At 45.8% G+C, this 20,787-nt stretch overlaps 1 protein-coding gene across 1 annotated transcript in view; it reads right to left on the bottom strand.

The window, feature by feature from the left end:
- MAP3K15 (mitogen-activated protein kinase kinase kinase 15) overlaps positions 1-20,787 on the bottom strand; it is a 116,455-nt gene that overhangs the window by 31,295 nt on the left and 64,373 nt on the right. Inside the window, 6 exon segments of the mRNA XM_047715313.1 lie at positions 3,469-3,564; positions 5,487-5,536; positions 12,393-12,500; positions 14,157-14,307; positions 17,361-17,520; positions 17,761-17,873. Of these exon segments, the coding sequence (XP_047571269.1) occupies positions 3,469-3,564; positions 5,487-5,536; positions 12,393-12,500; positions 14,157-14,307; positions 17,361-17,520; positions 17,761-17,873 (678 nt within the window).

Here is a 20,787-nt window from a genome sequence, read left to right as displayed (position 1 = left end):
CCTCAACCTGATAAAGGCCATCGGTGAAAACCTGCCGGCAGCACCATGCTTACTGATAAAAGACTGGCCGGATACGTTCCCCCCGAGATCAGGAACAAGACGCAATGTCTGCTCTCGCCACTTCTACTCAACACTGTACTGGACAGCCTGGTCAGACAGGTAAGAAAAAGACAGACATCCACATTGGAAAGGAAGAACTTTTAAAGATCTCCGTCTGCAACAGACACAGTCTTATATACAGAGAATCTTCAGGAATTCAATACCAAGTGTGAGACGTGGGGGCCCGGCGGGCTCAGTTGGTCAGCGTGTGACTCTCGATCTTAGGGTCGTGAGTTTGAGCCCCATGTTGGGCGAAGAGTTTACTTAAAAAATATAATCTTAAAATACTAATAAAAGGTATTCGAACTAATCAACGAATTTGGAAGATTGCAGGATCTAAATATATAAAAACCAAGCGTATTTCTATATGCTAGCCATGAACACTCTGAAAACGAAATTAAGAAAACTCCATTTATAATAGCATCAAAAAACCCCACCTAGGTCTATGTTTAACAAAAGAAGTATGAGACTTGTACTCTAAAACTACAAAAAAGTGTCTTAAGAAATTAAAGAAGACCTAATCAAACGGACAGTTATACCATGCTCTGGGATTGAAGGCCTACCACAGAACGGCACTGTTCTCCAAATCGGTCTATTTATTTCTACCACAATCCCTGTCAAAATTATAGATGCCTTTTCTGCAGAAACTGACAGATTCTAAAATTCACATGGAAATGCAAGCAGCCACAATAGCCAAAGCGATTATTATGAGCAAGAACAAAGTTGGGAGGACTCACACTTCCGTATTTCCTACTTACCATGAAACTACAGTAAGAAAGAGAAACGTGGCACTGGTGTAAAGACAGACATACAGAGCAACGGAATCTAAGTGTAAGTCCGGAAATAGACTCTGAAATTTATGGTCAGCCGATTTTCTGAGGGTGCCAAGACCGTTCAGTAGGAGAAAGAATATGTCTTCAACAAATGGGCGAGATCAACCGCATATCCACAAGCAATAGAATGAAGCTGGACCCTTACTTCACACCATATACAGAAATGACGTCAAAATCAACCAGAGACCGGGGCGCCTGGGTGGCTCAGTGGGTTAAGCCGCTGCCTTCGGCTCAGGTCATGATCTCAGGGTCCTGGGATCGAGTCCTGCATCGGGCTCTCTGCTCAGCAGGGAGCCTGCTTCCTCCCCTCTCTCTGCCTGCCTCTCTGCCTGCTTGTGATCTCTCTGTCAAATAAATAAATAAAATCTTTAAAAAAAAAAATCAACCAGAGACCTAAACAGAAGAGCTAAAACTCTGAGAAGAAAACAAACACCACAGAACACCTTGGGTCAAGCAACACCTTCTTAGGTGACCCCCAAAACACAAATGACCACAGAAAAAAAAACAAGTTGAACTGCATCGAAATGTAAAAATTGTGCACCACAGAGGACCCCATAGACAGGGACAAACCACCCACCGGTTGGGGGTAGGCAATTTCCGTGCAAATCACACATCTGATCAAGGACTTATATGCAGAATATATAAAGAATTCTTAAAACCATTAATAGAAATACAGATAACCCAATTCAAAATGGGCACTTGGGAGAAGACTGGCCAATACCACCTTCACCAGGTGAGCCACATTCATTTCTCCAGGAATGAGACAGAGATGCCCTAGGGCTCCCAATGTGGTGCGTGGGAAGGACAGGACATCACTTCTGTGCTGTTCCTTCCCGAAAAGCACGATGCTGTCATCATCAGGAGGAAACGGCAAACAAACCCCAACCGATGGCCTACACAAGACCAACCACCTGCGCTCTTTGAGAACACGGAGTCAAGACAGACAAAGCGGCACCAACAAAGATAAACGAGGACTACACAGATATGACCATGAAATGTACGTATGATCCTGGACTGGCGGGGAGGCAGAGAACAAAATCTTGTATTTTGCTGGAAAGGACATCGGTTGGACAGTAAGTCATATGGGGATAAGGTGTGTCAAGGACAGAGCCTTACTGGTCTTAATTTCCTGATTAGATACCTGTGCAGGGATTATGGAAGTGAATGTTTTTAGGAAATACGCACTGAAGGAGTGAGAGGCCATGAGGCATTAGGTCTATGACTCAATTCTCAGCAGTCCAGAACAAAAATAATCATATGCATACAGAGTGAAGGTAAAATAAGTGTGGTAAAGGATTAACATGGGAATTCTGGGTGAAACGTGTATGGAAATTCTGTACTGTTTTTCTGCAATTGTTTATTTATTTTAAAAAATTTTATTAAATTTTAAGTAGCCTTCACACCCAATGCGGGGCTTGAACTCATGACCTTGGAATCAAGAGTTGTGTGCTCTACCCACTGAACCAGCCAGGAGCCCCTCTGAAACTTTCTTATAGCTCTGAATATTTTTCCAAAATAAAAGGTTAAAAAAAATTCTTTTAATTGGGTGAAGAATTTGAGCAGAGAGTTCTTCAAAGAAGATAAATAAATGGCCAGTGAGCGCATGAAAAGATGCATACTATCTTCCGTCATTACAGTAATGCAGATCAAAGCCACAGTCAGATCCTACCTGATGTCCACTAGGATGGCCAGGAGCACAAGGACACACAATCACATGTAAAATAGGAACCTTCGTACTCTGCTGACGATGACGTAAAATTGGACCACAGCCTGGCAGTTCCTCAGGGGTTAAACTCGGAGTTACCTAAGACCCCGTAATTTAGCTCCAAGAGAAATGTCAACACAGGGCCATACAAAAACTGGCATGTGAATGTTCTAGCAGCATTATTCATAATAGCCAACAAGTGGAAATAACCCGGATGCCTTTCAACTGAATGGACAGATCAAATACATCCATACGGTGAGAGAGTGAGGAACACAGAAAGAATGCGGCACTGGGTGTGATGCATAAACCGTGAATCTTGGAACACTGAAAAAATAAAGTTTAAATTTAAAAAAAAAGAACGAAGTACTGATAATGTGCTACAGCCTAGGTGAACCTTGAGAACATTATCATGACTAAAAAAACGTCAGCCACAAAAGACCACAGATGGTATGTTTCCATTTATATAAGAATATGCAAATCCAGAGAGACAGAATAGATTAGTTTTTGCCCAAGCCTGAGATGGGGGGGAGATTAGGTTGAGGGAAAAATGGGGGAATAACTGGTAATGGACACTGGGCTTCTTTGGGGGGTCATGAAGATATTCTAAAGTTAGATTACCATGATGGTTGCAGAACTGTAAATATACTAAAAAAAGATTGAACTGTACACTCTTGAGTGGGCGGACTGCATGGTATTTCAATTATACTTCAGTCAAGCTGGAAAGGTAAATTTCAAGGTTAAAATTTCAAGAAAGGCAGCATATCAAGTAAAAACTCTTCCCAACAAAGACCCATAATTATATCACAAGCCCCTGAATCAGCTGTAACTCACCTACTACACTGGTCCTCAGTGGAAAAGTAGATTTGAAAGTCATCAGAATTATCATGGACATAAAGAAAACAACACCGCTCATCAAACTTGGATATGCTGTACAATTGGAAAAACATAAGAAGGATTATTATATGCAAGTTACGTCGTCACTTTTACATTTTTGAAAAAAATCTAATCACAGATTTTCTTCCACTCTACAAATTTGAAGGATTCATTAATGTTTTAATCACTACTCCCCCAATTTGACTTCTATTTCTCTACAAAATTTAAATAGGGACATTTATCTTGCATATGTTTGAGTTTGTATTCAACAAATGACTTTCATCTATATTGAGGACTTACCAGAGATACAGCGCTAAGCAAAGTCTAGAGCAGTGAGAAAGGGAAATAAATATGGTCTCTGTCCTCAAGAGTTTATAATTTCACACACAAGACAGGAAGCTTATGTGGGAAATAATGTATTATGGCATCTAAGGAATTTCTAGACTTGAAAAATACCAGGATGTAGTTATTTCGGGCCACACAGGGGAGGTAGTAATACACATGGCATCGTAGCTCAAGGAAGGCCTTCCCAGGTTATCTGATCCTTTACCCCCGAGGTCGGGATCTGACTCTACAGCACCTCAGCCAATATTCCACCTTCCTAGACATACCCAGTGACAGAAATTCACCAAACTCCATCTGCTGATGGATTTCACTATCGAAAGGTCTTTAACCTACGCTGGGCCAAAGCCTACACAATGGCCCTCATTTTGCCAAGCAGCACTATGGAAAAGTCAAAATTCTCTTCAAACAAATGATGTCACTTTATCTTCTCCTAAGTCATCCCTCCTGAGATTCATAGCTTACTTAGCCATTCTTCATTTGTCAAGGATTACATGAAAATACGGAGTTGAAAGAGCAATAGTACGGGGTGATTTAAAAATCCTGAAAACCAGGTCATACATAAGTTTTGGAAACCAATTTGTGAAGAAACCATCATGGTTAGTTGGGTAGCACTGGGAATGTTCAGCATGTGCTCTTTATAGCACATTGGTTCCAGGGTCTGATTCACCCCAGGTCATTTGCACATCCCTGCTGATGGGGGGAATGGCAGCAAGAGGTAGCTCTACGAGAAGGCACAAACAAAATGTTCTTGACTGCATGTTCTCATACCACTTAGTTTCTGGGGTATTCAGTTTTTGAAAATGTTCAACACTGGATTTTACTTTGCATCAGTATTACTCAAATACACTGCTGTTTTAAATTATTTCCATCCCTTTAAAGTGACAAAAATATTATTTTAATTTCAATAGTGCTGTGTCTGGAACAGTATCACACATGTCTAGAGGTAATGGGGGATTCATTCAGTGGCCTGTGGTCTTACCATCAGAGAAAGAACATACCGTTCTAATCCGAGCCCTTCATCTAATGGAAACTATGAACAAACAGAGTCCTGGAGGGACTAAGTGATTCTGTCAAGGTTAAATAGTGAAAGAGGGATTACAATTCATATCTGCTTCTGAGCTGCTCCTACCATTGGATGTGCTGGCAGAATGAGGCTCAAAGTGTAGCCACAAGGGCCACCAAATGGTCACCACCCCTGATTCAAAGAGCAAGCACCATAGCTCTCCTTGGACTATACCACTTGCTCTCCAAATGAGAACAACTATACCCTTGGCTCCATTATTCTACTCAGGCCCCAACCGAGTGTCATTACCAAGTAACTCCTTCAGTTACTGGGATTCTAGAGTTCCCTGAGCACTTGAACATCAATGACTCAAAGAAGAAATGCTTTCTGTTTCTACAGATATAACTTCATTTTCTAAAAAAGCTTGAGACGAGTTTAGTCTATTGGATAGCACCCCAAATTTCTGTTAAACAAGCCAAGAAGCCCTTACTAGCAGCACATCAACAAACTGAGGATTCTGCTGAAAATGAGAATATCACATATTATAAGTGAGTGGAAATACTAAAGTAAAACATTGTCATCATTATTTGTATTAGAACAATAATTCCATTTTCCCTTATGTTCTTACCTTATTCCCCTAATGGAAGAAGCTGTAAAATTCCATTCATGAATTTGTTTCTGCAGGTTTTAAAGACAAAAGTCAGTATAGCTTGATTTTTTCCATGCAAAAAAACCCACTTTCATTTCATTCTCTGGTAAATCACTTCTGCTCTTTTACTTTCAAGAGAGATTTAGGAGTTAGAGCAATATATTTCACGCAACTTGGAAGAACAGAAACATTTTCTAATGTATTAGAAAAATTCATTTGCATCTCTAATCCAGTTGAGAGCAAATGATCTGAATTTGAAACAGAAAAGGCACAGAGTAAGTACACACTGAATGGACTTTCATCTTCTGTCAACATTTTAGGAAAACTCTAAAATAAGTTTGGGAACAGTCCACGTAAGTTGAATGACCTATGAAAATATCTGCAGGAGCAAGAATGTGGCAGCCATCCATCAGGGCTCCCCAATCTTTCTTTTTACCTCCTGGGCATAGAGCCTGGAATACATTTCCCAGCCTCCCCTGCAGCTAGGTGGGGCCACGTGATGGAGTTTTGACCAATGGGATGTAAGGAGGAATGACATGCACCATCTATGGGCATGGTTCATAATAACCTCAGCGATCCTCTATTCCGCTACGAGGGGGAATGGAGACCCTGACAAAAGTTTATGATATGAGGCATAAACTTCTATCATGTTAAGGTACTGATATTTGGGGGCTATTTGTTTTAGCAGATAGCTTGTCATAACTAACACTAAGACTAACCTGCATTTCAATCTGTACATGATGCACTTTAAAAAATAACTGTTCCCTCCCTCCACTACCACGGCCTGTACTTAAAAAATGCTGCACAGACCTAAGCCTCAGAACAAAGATCTGAAATCCGTTTCAGAAGAGCCACAGACTACGATACCAAGACATCACAGCAAAAGAAAATCATTTAAAATAAGAAAACGCATTTGGTTGGCCTGAAAAATGTCATAAATGACCAGTGAAGTGCCCCAGAGAAGTGTGAGAGCCAGGAGACTGGGCCTGGGCCTGTCAGTGGGAGAAGATCCACTCATCTGTGTCAATTAAGCACCCACTACGTGCCAGGCAAGATACCAGCATGGAGGACGTAGCAGAGAACAAAGCCCCTGACCTCATGGGGCTTATATTTGAGGAGAGAAGAGCCACAATTAAGTAGTAACTTAATAGCATCACAGAGGACAAAAAGCACTATGACAAAGCCAGAGAGCTGGCAATGGCATTAAGGTGCCGGCGGGGGTCGTGGTGTTACGCCGGATGCTCCGGGAAGGGGTCTCTGATGACTTTTCAGCAGAAGGTAAAGGAATGAGCCCAGCAGACCCATGGGTGGGACAACAACCTCAGGCAGAGGGGAAAAGTCCTGTCCCCAGGGCATGTCTGGGAACCAGCAGAGAGAAGGGTGGGAGAAGAGGTTGGCCAGCTCATGAGGAAGACCATGCAGGGCCTCAGAGACCATCATCAGGCCCTCAGCTTCTGCTCTGGAGAAGAGGAGAACCCCTGAGAGTCATGAGAGATCAAAGTATATGCCAATGGGCAAGCCACCACCTTGGACCCATCCAAGGAGGAAGACGGAGCGGGTTTCAGAGGACTTGTGTTCAAAGTCACTGGAAGGCGGCAGTGGTGGAGAGCAGAAGCCTGCTTTTGGATTCGGGTACAGAAATATGAACCAGGGCAATTTCGAGAGCACCTTGTCCAACCCACCTACAGGCAAGAAGCTCGCAATTATAGAAAAAGGCCAGTCACGGGAGTCTTCGAAGTAGTCGCAGACGGAAAGTTTACTCTAGGGTAGTTTTAGGGGACTTGAGTTGGGAGGAAGATACACGGGTTAAGAAGTAAAAAGCTACAAGTCACACTCGGCATGTGGAGCACTTGGGGAGACACTCTCAAAAAGTGATCCAACAGCAAAGGGAAATACCGCATACATGATACGGGGGGGAAGGGAGCCTGCATTCAGTGACCATGGTGGAGGGCGGTTAGAGACGCCTCCGCAGAAGTTAGGGCCTGGATGGCTGGCAGGAGGAACCGCAGGGAGTAAGGAGGACAGAAGAGCACATGTGAGCCCCTGCAGGGCCAGCTCCGGGGACAATGACAGGGTGGGACTGTGTAAGGGCTTGACACTCTGTCAGAGAGAGTCTGTCTTAATCTGGAAAGCCACGAGATTCAGTCATGGTGTGGGGGAGCATCAAGAGGACAGGTACAGATGTTTTAAAATTACTATTCAACTTCTGACTTGAAGTGTACCCTATGTTCAGAAAAAGGCACAGTGATCATCGCAGTAAGTGTCCACAAAATGAAGACTCGCTGTAACCAGCATCTAAATCAAGAGACAGAACATGAGCAGCAGCCCAGAAGCTTCCCTCCTAACAGCCCCCCCACCCCACGCCCCATCATCCAAGGGAGGGAACAGCAACCGCTATTCTGCCTTCACCAGCACTGAGAGTGGTGCCCGGTCTGTAAGAACATGTAAATGAAATCATGAGGTGCACGCTCTCCGGCATGTGCAAGTGGGGTTTTTCATGAAACATCCAGCGGTGGAAGTCAGGGCTGGCCGCGTGGTTTCTGATCCCATGTCCCGGTGGGTCAACGGGCACAGTCTCCTCCACTGTGACCGCGGTGGCTGCCTTCCTCCCATCCCGAGCCTCCCGTCACACGGCGACCTCACCCTTTCCACGGGGGGCTATTTCATCCCAGCGAAATCATGCGGAGGAAATGGACTTAAGACTCCAGCTTTTCACATCAGGGTCAGAAGGCCCCAGCAGGGGCACGCTAGAAGGAGAGCCAGGGTGGGCTGCAGAGAGATGGGCTGGGAAGCCAGAGGCGGGGGCACACCTCCAGGGTCCCCCGGGGTGCTGACTCAGAGTCTGTCCTCGCCGTCCCAGAGCGCTACCTCTGGGGAGGCATCTCGGGCGTCTGGGACAATTCTGTAATTGTGCTTTTTTAATGTGCTTGTCCTGTTGCTCACGTAAGCATAAGAGGCAATGACAATAGAGCTTTCCCGGACAAGCAGCCCTACCCGTGTGGTCGGGGTCGGCGGCTACTCTAGGTCTGTTGGTGACTCTGGGGCACACGAGTCACTGAGGGGGCAAGGCTGTGTTTGAACCTGCTCTGTGTGGCCTGCGTGCACTCCTGGGCTGGGGGCCCCTGGGGTCAGCTTGGGAAGGCCAGCTGCGTCCATCTCCTCCTAGCCCCATGTCTGGGCACCTGCTGGAGGTTGCTGGAAACTGGCCATGGTGGGAGCAGTTATACCGCAGAAAGAGGCCAACGCTACAAGTCAGCGCTCTGCTCCCATGTCCCCATGTCGCGAGTTATGCATTTACCAGCAGACGTCCCTGAATCCTTGGCTAACAAACCAGAACTCCATCCCCTCCTACAGCAGTGCTGCAAACATGCGCATGCGTGCAATCTCCCCGCTACCAGCCGCAGCCCACCGGGAAAAAATGCAACTGTGTAGAGAAATGTCATCTCACTCCAGGCAAATCTGCTTGCTTTTGTGATGCGCAGAATTTCAAAAATGTAAATGAAGGCAAAAGCAAAAGCTTCCTCTCACAGCAAAAAAGGCAATTTATATTTCCCTCAGACGTTTGTTCTGACAACTATGAGCACTTGTGCAAAACATTTCATCAGTCAAGGAAAGCTAGCATTTGTGGCTTATATTGTTCTTTTCTATTTCTTATTACAGACTATGTACAAAGTGAAACATTTACAACTAGGGAGATAGTCTATGTATCCACGGGAATGTTCATTAAGGGCCAGTAACCATTATAAGGGACAATAAAATGGGCAAAGTTTGTAGAATTCCACGAGACCAAAACCATTTGGCTCTAAAAGTCTTAAGAGTCACTTGAATAGGGTTACTTTCTTTCTCCGAGTACTTGTCAAAACATGAGGTGCTGTGACTACGTCAGTGGAATAGTGAGGTTACAGATCAGAAGTTTGAACATCCTCTCCCGTCACCGTGGCATCAGTGACACAAAGAAAATCAGCAAGGCTTGTCTCTAGCACAAGAATTCCAACATTGAAAGCGTGGGACCTGGAGGGGGGGCACAATGGGGGGTTAGAGCCAGGCTTTGTTGGGGAGAGGGGGGTGTGCTGTTATCTTCTTTGACCACGCTGGTGATTCAGGTGTGCTCGTTTGGCAAACATCCATCGAATTGTACATATACGACTGATGGGCTTTCCAGTATATATGTTATACTTCCATAAAAGGTTGAAAACAGGGGTGCCTGGGTGGCTCAGTGGGTTAAGCCTCTGCCTTCAGCTCAAGTCATCATCTCAGGGTCCTGGGATCGAGTTCCGCATCAGCCTCTCTGCTCTGCGGGGAGCCTGCTTCCTCCTCTCTCTCTGCCTGCCTCTCTGCCTACTTGTGATCTCTCGCTGTCAAATAAATAAATAAAATCTTTAAAAAAAAAAAAAAGGTTGAAAACACCTCAAGAGGCAAATTTAACAGAAAACCTATGCATTGTTCAACGGAGATATAGCTGTTTGATCACCATGTATATATTTTATTATGGCTGTAATTTTTTTCTTTTGCACTCAGAGATTTAAACTAATACACAGAGTGCAGTGAAACGAAACAAGAGCCACAAAAGCAACGCCAAGCACCCATGAGGGCGGCTCATCTTCACTGCCTTTCTGTGAAATATCAGACAAACTTCCTGCCTTAATGCTTGTGTCGTGGATGGAACGTTCGTGTCTCTGCAAACGAGCTGATGAAGAAGCCCTAAACCCTGGTGCGCCAGTCTTCGCAGGCGAGGCCTTGGGGAGGGAACTAGGGCAGAAGGAGGGAACCCCCGGGATTATTCCCCTTATTAAAAGGGACACGGGAACCATCTCTCCACCATGGGAGGACACACGAGGAAGACAGCCTTCTGGGAGCTGGAAAGAGGGCCCTCACTAGAACCTGACCATGCTGGCAGCCCGCCCTCGGACTCCCAGCCTCCAGAACTGGGAGAAAGAAAGGTCTGTTGTTTGAGCCCCCAGTCTATTCTGTATTCTGTTACGGCAGCTCAAGTGGACGAAGGCAACTTGAGATTTCGTGTCTCTCTTTTTTTCTATACGCCTTTACTGAGGTATAAAAGGACAGAGACTGCCTAAATTCCACGTGCATAATTTGAGGAGTTTGGACATACGCAGACAGTCATGGAACCATCACCACGGTCAAGGTAACGGCCATCACCATCACCTCCCAAAGTGTCCTTGTGTCCTTTGGTTTCTGTTTTGTGCGTGTGGGGGCTAAGGACACGAGATTCACTTTCAACAAGTTACAAAGCGCACAATGCCATCCTGTTGACTGCGGGCGCCACGGCAGACGGCACATCAGCGACTTGTTTATCCTGCAGAAGTCACGCTTCGTACCCACCAGACAATGCGGGGACGCTGTGTCAGGTCTGTTTTTGATAATGAATTTCTTACATGATTTTAGGCCTCTGCTTATTCTTCAATGTTAGGTTTCATTTTTGAAGATACTGTTTATTTTTATCTGATTAAGACATAATTGCTCATACTCTTATTTCCAGGACAAAAAAAAAAATCTTCCTTTGCCAGGTTAATGGCAGAAGGTCTCCCCACACTCCAGGAAAGCAAATCCAAAAATAGACTACCTAGTGAATGCGCTTGTCAAAGGTACTAGATCTTTTCATTACTAAAGATATTTTATAAAAGAGAGAAGCTGAAGTAGTAGTTTAGATACAGAGACCAAGGCGGGGGGACAGTTACTACTACAGCACCAGGCACGGCCCAGTGTTTCTGTGATCTCTTCAGTGGGCAATTAAAATGTTTCCTCTCCTATATCATTGATGTGAATATAAACTGAAGTGGTGAAAACCCGACAGGAGCTATCACATTGTATTTATTTCACTTTATCTTTAGTAGCTATCAAATGTTATCTTTTTCTTTTTTAAAGACTTGTTTATCTTAGAGAGCACGAGCACATGTGCAACTCCGGGCACACGCTGGATAGGGGGCGGGGCAGAGGAAGTGAAGGAGACAGAACCCCAAGCAGACTCCCCACTGAGTGTGGAGTCTGATCCCGCAATCCCAAGATCATGACCCGAGCCGAAACCAAGAGTTGGACGCTCAATGGACTGAACTACCCAGGCGCCCTGTAGCTATCAAATTTTAAACAAAAGTAGTCTCAAATTCAGCAGTTCCTTTCCTGGGAATTGTGTTCCTGAAACAATACACTGGAGCATGTAGGGGGTCACCACCAGGACGGGCACTGACGGATCTAGCACGGGCTAGAGTGCACAGCTGAGGCCGAAATGTGTGCTGCAGGCAGGAGGGGAAACACGTTACGCTTTGTCCATACTTGGGAATGTACCACCATGACACGGGCACACAGGGAATATTGTACACCAGGCGGACCACTGTGTGCTATCTGAAAAACTCCCTATGATGTAGGAGTCAACTAAAAAAGTTGCAAAATAATATATACTGTATGATCACACTTGAATGAAAACGCTTCTCTCTCTCTCTCTCTTCACACACGCACACAACGTATGCACTCATACACACACTTACACATACAGAAGTCACTGGGGAGGGGAAGGGGAATGGGGACGAGGTTTGGGGGATTTGGAGAGACGTTCCCGTTGCTCCTTATCCACTTCCTCATGGTTTAACTTCTTTTTTCAACAAGCCCATACTCATTCACACGAATATACACACATTTGTACAGACACACGCACATATACAAATATGTAATATAAACACATATAAAGCGGGCAAACGAGCATCGTCTCTCCCATCTGTGATTACGCTCTCTCACACACTCCTGGACCTTGGAAGTCAGGCGCAGATGCCTGTTCCTTCAAACACAGCAACAGCAAACCTGCTTGATCACTGCATTTCTGACGAAACAGCAGAGAGTGAAGAGACAGCTGTGTGTGATTTTTTTTTTTCTTACCATTTCCGTGGGTGAGACATGCCACAGAGAAACGGTCTTCTCCTCAGCTTCACTGTTTAGAGAGGCGTATGAAGGCTGGTAGACTTTGGTTGGTTCTATCACCAGCACCTGAAAGAACAGACTTCCGTGATACACAGGAATGTTCCAGACAGGCCACTCTGCCCAGTGAGCACGTGGGAAGCGCTGTACTCCACAAATGCTCGAGAACCTACTGTGCGCCAACACCACTCTAGGGCCCGTGGATACCACAGTCAGGACTTGTGATCTGCAGGGGGGGTTGGCTGTGTTCATGCTCTAACGGGGTAGACAAGAAACACACACATAGGGATAGGGAATATGGTCCCCTGTGCAGCTCGGGAGTGAGTACAACAGAATAAAGGTGGGAGGGGGTCACTTTAGACAGGGTGGCCCAAGAAGGTGACAGAGAAGAAACAGGAAGGCAACAGTTTCTGAGAGAAATGAAGCAGACTGGATGATAGCGGGTAGGTACCCAAGTCTATAAAAAAATACAAGGGGACGAAAGGTGAGAGGACATTCTATCAGTAATGTTTTACTGCTGGGGGAGAGGGAGGGAGGGTAGGGGAAAGAGAGAGAAGAGGGGGGTAAAGGAGAGAAGGAGAGGGGAAGAGAGAATAAATGAATGAATTTCTAAAGCAAATAAAACAACATATTTAAGATCGCTAAATTTGGGTAGACGTTATGCAAGTGTTTGTTCCATTTTTTTGGTACCTTTTAATAGGTCTGAAATATTTCACAAAAAATCACTTTATAGCTAAGATCAAGTGTGAAATATTTCATAATTAAAATATTTTAGGGCGCCTGGGTGGCTCAGTCAGTTAAGCAACTGTTTCAGCTCAAGTCATGATCCTGGGGTCCTGGGCTCGAGTCCCACCTTGGGTTCCCCCTGCTCTGCGGGGAGCCCGCTTCTCCTCCCTTTGCCTGCCACTCCCCCTGCTTGTGCTCGCACTCTCTCCCTGTCAAATAAATAAATATCTTTAAAATAGTTTTAAAAAAGTATTTTAAAATCATTATCAAATCATCTCAAAGAACTTAAATCTTCATTAGAAGCTTAACAAAATTCCTCAACATGGCACGTTCACAAAATCTCATGGTGTAAATATTAAGGACAGTGATCTCAAGTTTGGTATCTAGGGTGCTTAGCTATCTTACTTATGACTCCTCACAAGATGGTCAAAAAATTCAAACAAATACTTAATGAAAAGCTAATAGTCATTTTGCTTTCCAATAATGTTTTCAAAATTAACTAGTGGTGCTGGAGGCGAACCAAAGCTCAATGGGAAACGGTGCTAAGTTCCAAAATTTCACTCTTACTCTTACAGTAACTTAAAACAGGATTCCTCCATCTTGGCACTGCTGAGACTGCGGGCTGGGGAATTCTGTGTTGGGGGAGGGGCTGTCCCATCACTGTGGGACGTTTGGCAGCACCCATGGCCTTCCCCCGATTAGCCACCAGGAGCAACACCTTCCTTGCAATTGTGGCAACCATAAACGTCTTCAGATATTACCAAATGTCCCCTGGGAGACAAAAGGACTCTCAGTTGAGAGCACTATCTTAGCGGTTATAGCCGACTTTTTCTAGTGAGTTGATTTTTCTAGTGGCTGATTCTACCTAAGACGGGTGGGTATCCCAACACTTTCAATTACTCTAAGGTTTTCTACCTTTCAGAGCATTCAATAATTAGACAGCACCAACCCCCAGTGTCTTTTGTTCTACCTGAAAGAAATGGATTAAGCATAACTTACTGGAAATCTGAGTCCATTAGTAACTTCATTTGTTGCCTCGAAAATCATATCTAACCAGAAGTTAAGCCGCTCTTGCCTGGGTGAATGTTCAATAGTAGGTTTCTTGAAGCGCTGAATTAATAACAAGTTCTGAACTAACGATCGGAGGTACCTGGAAAAATCACCAGCATGGATACATTAGATTCTTCGAGAAACAGAATTCCATTCTACTCCCTTCAAAAGAGGTTTCCCAAAAGCTTCATACTTAAATTCATATTGTGTAGTGAGTGCTTCTTAATCCTTTGGCAGTCACACACATAATTAAAAGAAACTCAACGAGTGGGCAAAAGAAGTTTGTCCAACAAAATCATACAACATGGCTTTTTACCAACATTGGGCGAATGGTATTCAAAGTGGAGACACTGGCAAACATATGCCAACTGTCTTAAAAACAAAAGCATGCAGTTTGAAATTCAAAGCAATTCCCAAACAGCAAAATTTAAAACTCAGTCTTTTTAATTAAAAACATTTTTTTTCCTTCTCATGGTCTTTTAATTAACCTTTTTATTTTGGAGAATTGTAGATTTACATATAGTCAGCCGTAAGAAACGATACAGAGAGGTCCCTTGTACCCTTGGCCCAGTTTATACACCGGTGATGACAGCTCATAATATTCTAGAACAAGATCACAAGCAAGATATTAATACGGATACAGTTAAGATAGAAAACGTGTCCACTGTCACAAGGACTGTCACTGTCACGTTTCCCTCCTTCAGCCACGCTGCTTCCCTCCCATCTTTCTCCTATCCTCCTTGACACCTACCAACCCCCAATGTGAAACTCATTGTATTTTTTTTTTTAATTAAATCTGACCAGGCAGAATTTGAAGTTATGAGATCTTCAATCTCATCACATCTTTACTGTCTTCAGGCAGTTTGAAGTGTCTGAAACCCAGCTGCCAGGCAGTGGTGGTTACGTCCTCTTTGGTACTGAAAGGGGCTGGTTGAGCTGAAAGCATGAGAGTATCATTTTGTCCTTGGAGGGTCAAGTCTGGAGCTGTCCTGGGAAGGCAGGTCAGCTAGACTCTGCCTAGCGTGGGTCCTATACACTGAAGGATTCGCTCAGTAGGCCTGGGTTGTCCCAACTCTACACAAACCAAAGAAAGGTCTGGCCCTTGACTCGCTTTTGGGACATCACCTTTAAGCCCTTGGGATACCCAGCTTGGTAAGAATGCTTTTGTTTACTGGGGGCCTTGGGCCATGCCAGAAAGTTCATGCTACCAACAGGATGCATGATGGGGGCCTTGGGCCAAGCTTTTTCAGTGCCATGTCCACAGAGGCTGGGGACTCAGTGACTAAGGTCAATCACGCGGGTGCTCCGTACTTGCACATCTGACATCCCCGGAAAACCCTGGCCACCAAGACTTGGTGAGCCTCCCCGGTTGTCAGTACTTCATGCATGGTGCCATACATCCTTGTGGGGAGAACTCAGCCCTGTCCCTGTCACTCCACTGGGCGAGGACAGCTGGAAGCTGGTACCTCGTCTCTCCCAGACTCTGCCCTTTGTGCATTTTGTCTTTGCTGATTTCAAGCTGTATACTTGTCTCGTAATAAACCTTAACCATGAGTACAATAGTTTTGGGGTCCTGTGAGTTCTTCTAGTCAATCAGAAACCTCGGGGTGGTCTTGGACCTACAGTATTAGGTCCCAACAGTGTAAGTCAGTGTCAGTGCTGACATAATGAAAACGCATTCAAGGCTCAGCCGTGCCCTCCCACAGAGTCTGCTCCATCTGGCTCGGATGCAGCAGGTCACCCTGAGAATGGAATTCTGGAAAAAGCAGCCACTCGGGGCACCTGGGTGGCTCAGTGGGTTAAGCCTCTGCCTTTGGCTCAGGTCATGATCTCAGGGTCCTGGGATCGAGCCCCACATCTGGCTCTCTGCTCAGTGGGGAGCCTGCTTCCCCCGCTCTCTCTCTGCCTGCCTCTCTGCCTACCTGGGATCTCTCTCTCTGTCAAATAAATAAATAAAATCTTAAAAAAAAAAAAAAGCAGCAACTCCACGAGGGCTGGAGGTTCTGCCTGCCTCCTTGTTCACGAAGCCTCAGGAAGATTTCAAGAGGCAGATACGGTTCAGGCATCAAATTTAGGTCCTTCAGACGGGGAAGAAATGGGGTCCAACTAAAAAAGACTGAAGAAGTTTCTGAGCCCTGGGAGTCCAGATTGGCCCACTGAGCCAAGAGAGAACAGGGGGCAGATGAACACGGATCACTAAAAGTAAAAAGTTTCAAGTTATGCACGTAATCCAAACGCAGTTCAGACAAACCAGAAAAATAGAGATGAGGGGGAAAAAAAAAGATTAAAATCTTCTCATAAGGCTACCTCCCTGAGATAGCCACTGTCAATATTTTGGAGACAGGCCCTCCGTCGCTCATTTGCACAGGAACTAAGGGAACATCTCTTACAGGACTCCAGGAAGCAATGACAGAACAACGATTCTCACGGAGCTTCGTGTCTACTGCCAAGTGGGCTACTGCCCACCCGCCTCAGAGACCTTGCTGGCAGTCACATGCTGGACAGATTTTTCATCAAAAGGAGTCCACAGAGAAGAGTGGTTCTCGAAGTGTGGTTCCCAGACCAGGGGATGCAATTTCCCAGGCCCTACCAGAGACCTCTGGAACCAGGTAGCGCAGGGTGGGGCCCGGCAATCTGTGTTTGAATCAATATAGTCGATTCGGATACATGCTGACGTTTGAGAACCAGCAACAGAGAACACTGTACCCTGCCAATGGCTTTTCTTGCTCTGGGATACATCCTGAACACACGTCCACGTCGCCCAGTGTTCTTTCTGGCATGTTTAATGGCTCCATAATGGGCTAACCTGGGGCCAGTCCTGCGGCACCATGTTCTTGACCATATCTAGGTCTTTTGTTTTAGTCCTGGGTTCCATCTATCTCAAAGAGATAGAGCACGTAAGGCATCATCTGTACATGTATGTGCCCGTCTGTCTGTCCTTCCCTCCTGTCACATAAAGCCAAGTGAGCTGGCAGAGCACTGCTTGCTGCCATAACTTTGCGTTAGCGAAGGAGTCAAAGGGGAAACGCAGCAACTGATAACGTCTTTTGCAATTACAGCTCTTCTCCCTCTAGAACAAGGTCGGGTATGGAGAGAAGCGGGACGTGCGCGCGCGCGCGCACACACACACACACGCAGACACACACGACTCACCAGGCTGGAGGTTTCAGTCTGAACAACCTCTCTGCTGCCTGGACGGCCTTCCCGACATCGCTGGCCAACATGCTGACGTTGAAGAACTGACCCACATCCCAGTAATTGTTCATTTTCTCCAAGCTCCCTTTTCTTCCCAACAAGCTGTTTAGCCGGACACCTGAAGAATTTGAATTTTAGATGAAGCTACGAGAAAATCTTTCTAGCTTCTCTCCTATTATGCAAGTCTCGAGAGAGAGGAAAAAGCACGCACTTTATTTTGGCTACGGTCTCAGGACTGCTACCAGAGAGTCCCCCATTCCTTCTGAAAGAAAATGCTAGTTATTTGAAGATTGTTTTTAGTGCTCAATTTGGGTGACCAAAGCCTGTCAGCCTATCATGCGATCAGAAATAGCTTTACCTATCTTTCTTAGTTCCATGGAAGTTTCAAACTGTTGTCCGGCAACCATCAGCAAAACTGCCAGGTTAATTCCTGAATAAAGAGACGACTGGAGCTCAAACCCTTTGCGGTACCTGTAATGACAGACCCACCAGATTCTTGTTATCATGGTAGAAGGGAAAAATGACAAATGATGGCACAAGCCAACCTTCTCATGAGTTCTTCCACCATCTATGGTTTTCCGGGCCCCCCTCCCTCTTTACACGCAGCTACAGCCAGCAAATAGCTCCTTAAAAATGTCATCATCATTACACTAAGGAGTCAAAACCATTTTCTCCATCAGGGCTAGATTTTTATTTTAAAAAAGCCGTGATCGCTGAATGAGATGAGGACGTTAAAGTGCAAAAAGAAACATAAAACTTTTTATAACCCTACCCACAAAAGGAGACCGCGACAGGATGTCTAAATCTCATCTTAAAAGCGAGACTCCACTTGTACGCGGAGCATTTTTGTTCTTATAGAGCAATTCCATCGATTGCAGGCTATTACTCTGCAGGCTGTTTGTTCGCTTTTTATCACAAAATTGAGGTCCTTTTTTCCTGGAGGAAGTGGGGCTGCCGGAACCCAGCCCCAAGATCGCTCTGAGAGTCGTGGCGTCAAGTGGGAGAAGGAGCCGGAGGCAAAAGAGCATTATCCCAGAGAATACTATTTTTTATTCCAAAGTTTGAAGAGTGCCATTTTAGTTCTCTATTTTTTTTTCTATACATAGAAAGCTGCTCTCCCTTCCATGAGCGGGTAGGACTATCCTGACTGCAGAAAAAAAGAATTTGATCGACGAAGTAATGACCATGAATGTCTTTTAGTGACACAGTTCAGAGCAAAGACTTGTGAACCAGGAGGAACTCGATCACCTGTGCCACAGCAAGAGGATTAAACACCAAGAAAATACTCATTGTGGAAGGGAGCACCTATCATTTAAGTCTGTTAAATTTCAGCTTTGTGAACTTTGGGGCATGACGGGACTATGGTCAGATGGACCAGAGAATGCTAAGAAAGTTGGTCCAACCCCAGCCAACAAAACTCCAATAAAATTGAACTCCACCCCATTATGTTTTGGGGATTTTCAATATCTTCTCCCACGATATTTGATTTTTTTCCCCACCTTCTTTTACAATCAAAAGTTATCTGGGGAGAGGGGAGACCTCTCTCTGCCTCTCATCTATAAATCCAACAGGCCCAGCTTTGGGGCTGACAAGACTTGAATGTGGAGTCAGGACCGCAGACCCAGGTCTGCCTCTTCCCAGCTCCCTAACTCCCGCAGCCACAAGTTACAGCTCACTACCGGAGCACATGGGTCAGATGATCCCAAGGTCTCACCGGAGCTACACCCCAGAATCTGACTAAGCTTCATTTGCCTCCTAGACCCACCACCTTCTCAAGTGGATGGAGAAAGGCTCCTGGGACTTTCTTGAAATAGCCACAGGCAGTCATCTCCTGACCTGGGGGCTGAATTCTTGGCCATGGTAGTGGGAACACAGCTTCCTACTTTGGCCCTACCCGACATGAATTCCCCTTCAACACCCCAAGCGACTCCTAGCACAACAGTGCATTAGGTACCGCTGGGAATTTACTAAGAATAAAATGGGGTCCCTGCCCTCCACAAGCCTATACTATGGAGGAGATAGTAAGATCCCCACACACAACTATCAAAAAAAGAGAATTTCTACGTGCTTTCTCTGCAGAGCACCTAGAATGGTGATCTAAGAGTTTGAATTTTTCTTTAATGGGGAATGGGGAGCCCACAGCGGGTCTTTGAGCTTTAGAAGGAATAAGGAATGCTGGTTCAATTTCTTGATGGCTAAGCTTTAGAGACACCCAGCAGAGAGCCTACTTGGGATATTGTGAGAACATTCCTGGCAGGAAAGTGGAAAGAAAAAAAAAAAAGGCACAAACCAGGATTGTGGAGAGGACAGTGAGGGAAGACATGGAAAGGGGCTGGAACCAGGACCCGACCGCATCAGGAGGTGAGTGAGTGAAAGTCAGCAAACATTCACAAAAGGTGTAAGCGGAAGAGGCTGAAGAGTGGTAGTAATAAACAAGGCCCTGGAAGCCACCCCATGTAGAGTGGAGAGAAGGATGTTAGCCTTGGGTACACTGCCCCTCAGAGAGCAGCGCCACCCTCAGGTGGGACAAAGAGGGGGTGACGTGGGGCCAAAGCTCAGGGCGCAGGTTGGGTTGCAGATCGGATCTAGGTGTGGGAGTGTCAGGGATCACCAGAGAAGAGAGTGGATGGAGAGAAGAGGGGAGAGGACAGAGCTGGACAGAGCCAGAGGAGGAGAGGGAAAGGGAAGCAGAACGGAGAGTGGGGCAGCCATGTCTAGAGCGCCTGTGACAGAAGCAGATGAGGTAAGCTACGGGCTCCACCTTCAACAAGAGTCCGGCTTCTGGCATCTCCTCATGTTCATCAGCACCGCCCTGGTTCAAGTTACCACCAACTCTTCCCTGAACTACCACAGTCGTCTCCTAGCTGTTCCCTACTGCGGCCCTGGCCCTTGTGCTGGGTGGTTTAATAGCCACGACTCCTCTTCATCCCACTACACATGTGCCTTTGTCACTCTTCCCTGCCATGGCTCGAGTCCATCTCTCCACCCCCTTGAATGGGGCTAACCATGTGACTTGCTTGTGGTATGACCAAGAGCACATGGCACAACTGCCCTCCCGGGAGCTCTGGAGCCGAAGCCTCCGCCTTCACTCTCTGAGAATGCTGCCCACCGCCTGACAAAGCCCGTCGGCCAGGGTCAGAACCACAGAGAACAGAGGGGCACCTCCAACCCCAGCCCCAGCTGCCAAACGCGTGGGAGGCCATCTTGGACCTTCCAGCCCCACTGAGCCTTCAGCTGACCTGTTTCAGGAGTGAGCCCAGCACATCAGGAGGGGAACCAGCCGAGGAGCAGCCTGGCCAATGCACAGCGTCATGAAAAATTATAAACCACTCTTTGAAGCCATTCCTTCTGGATGTGTTTGTTATGCAGCAAATGATAGCTGATA

Source organism: Lutra lutra, chromosome X, assembly GCF_902655055.1.
Source record: "Lutra lutra chromosome X, mLutLut1.2, whole genome shotgun sequence".
NCBI lineage: Eukaryota > Metazoa > Chordata > Mammalia > Carnivora > Mustelidae > Lutra > Lutra lutra.
This window is presented reverse-complemented; position numbering and strand designations above follow the sequence as displayed.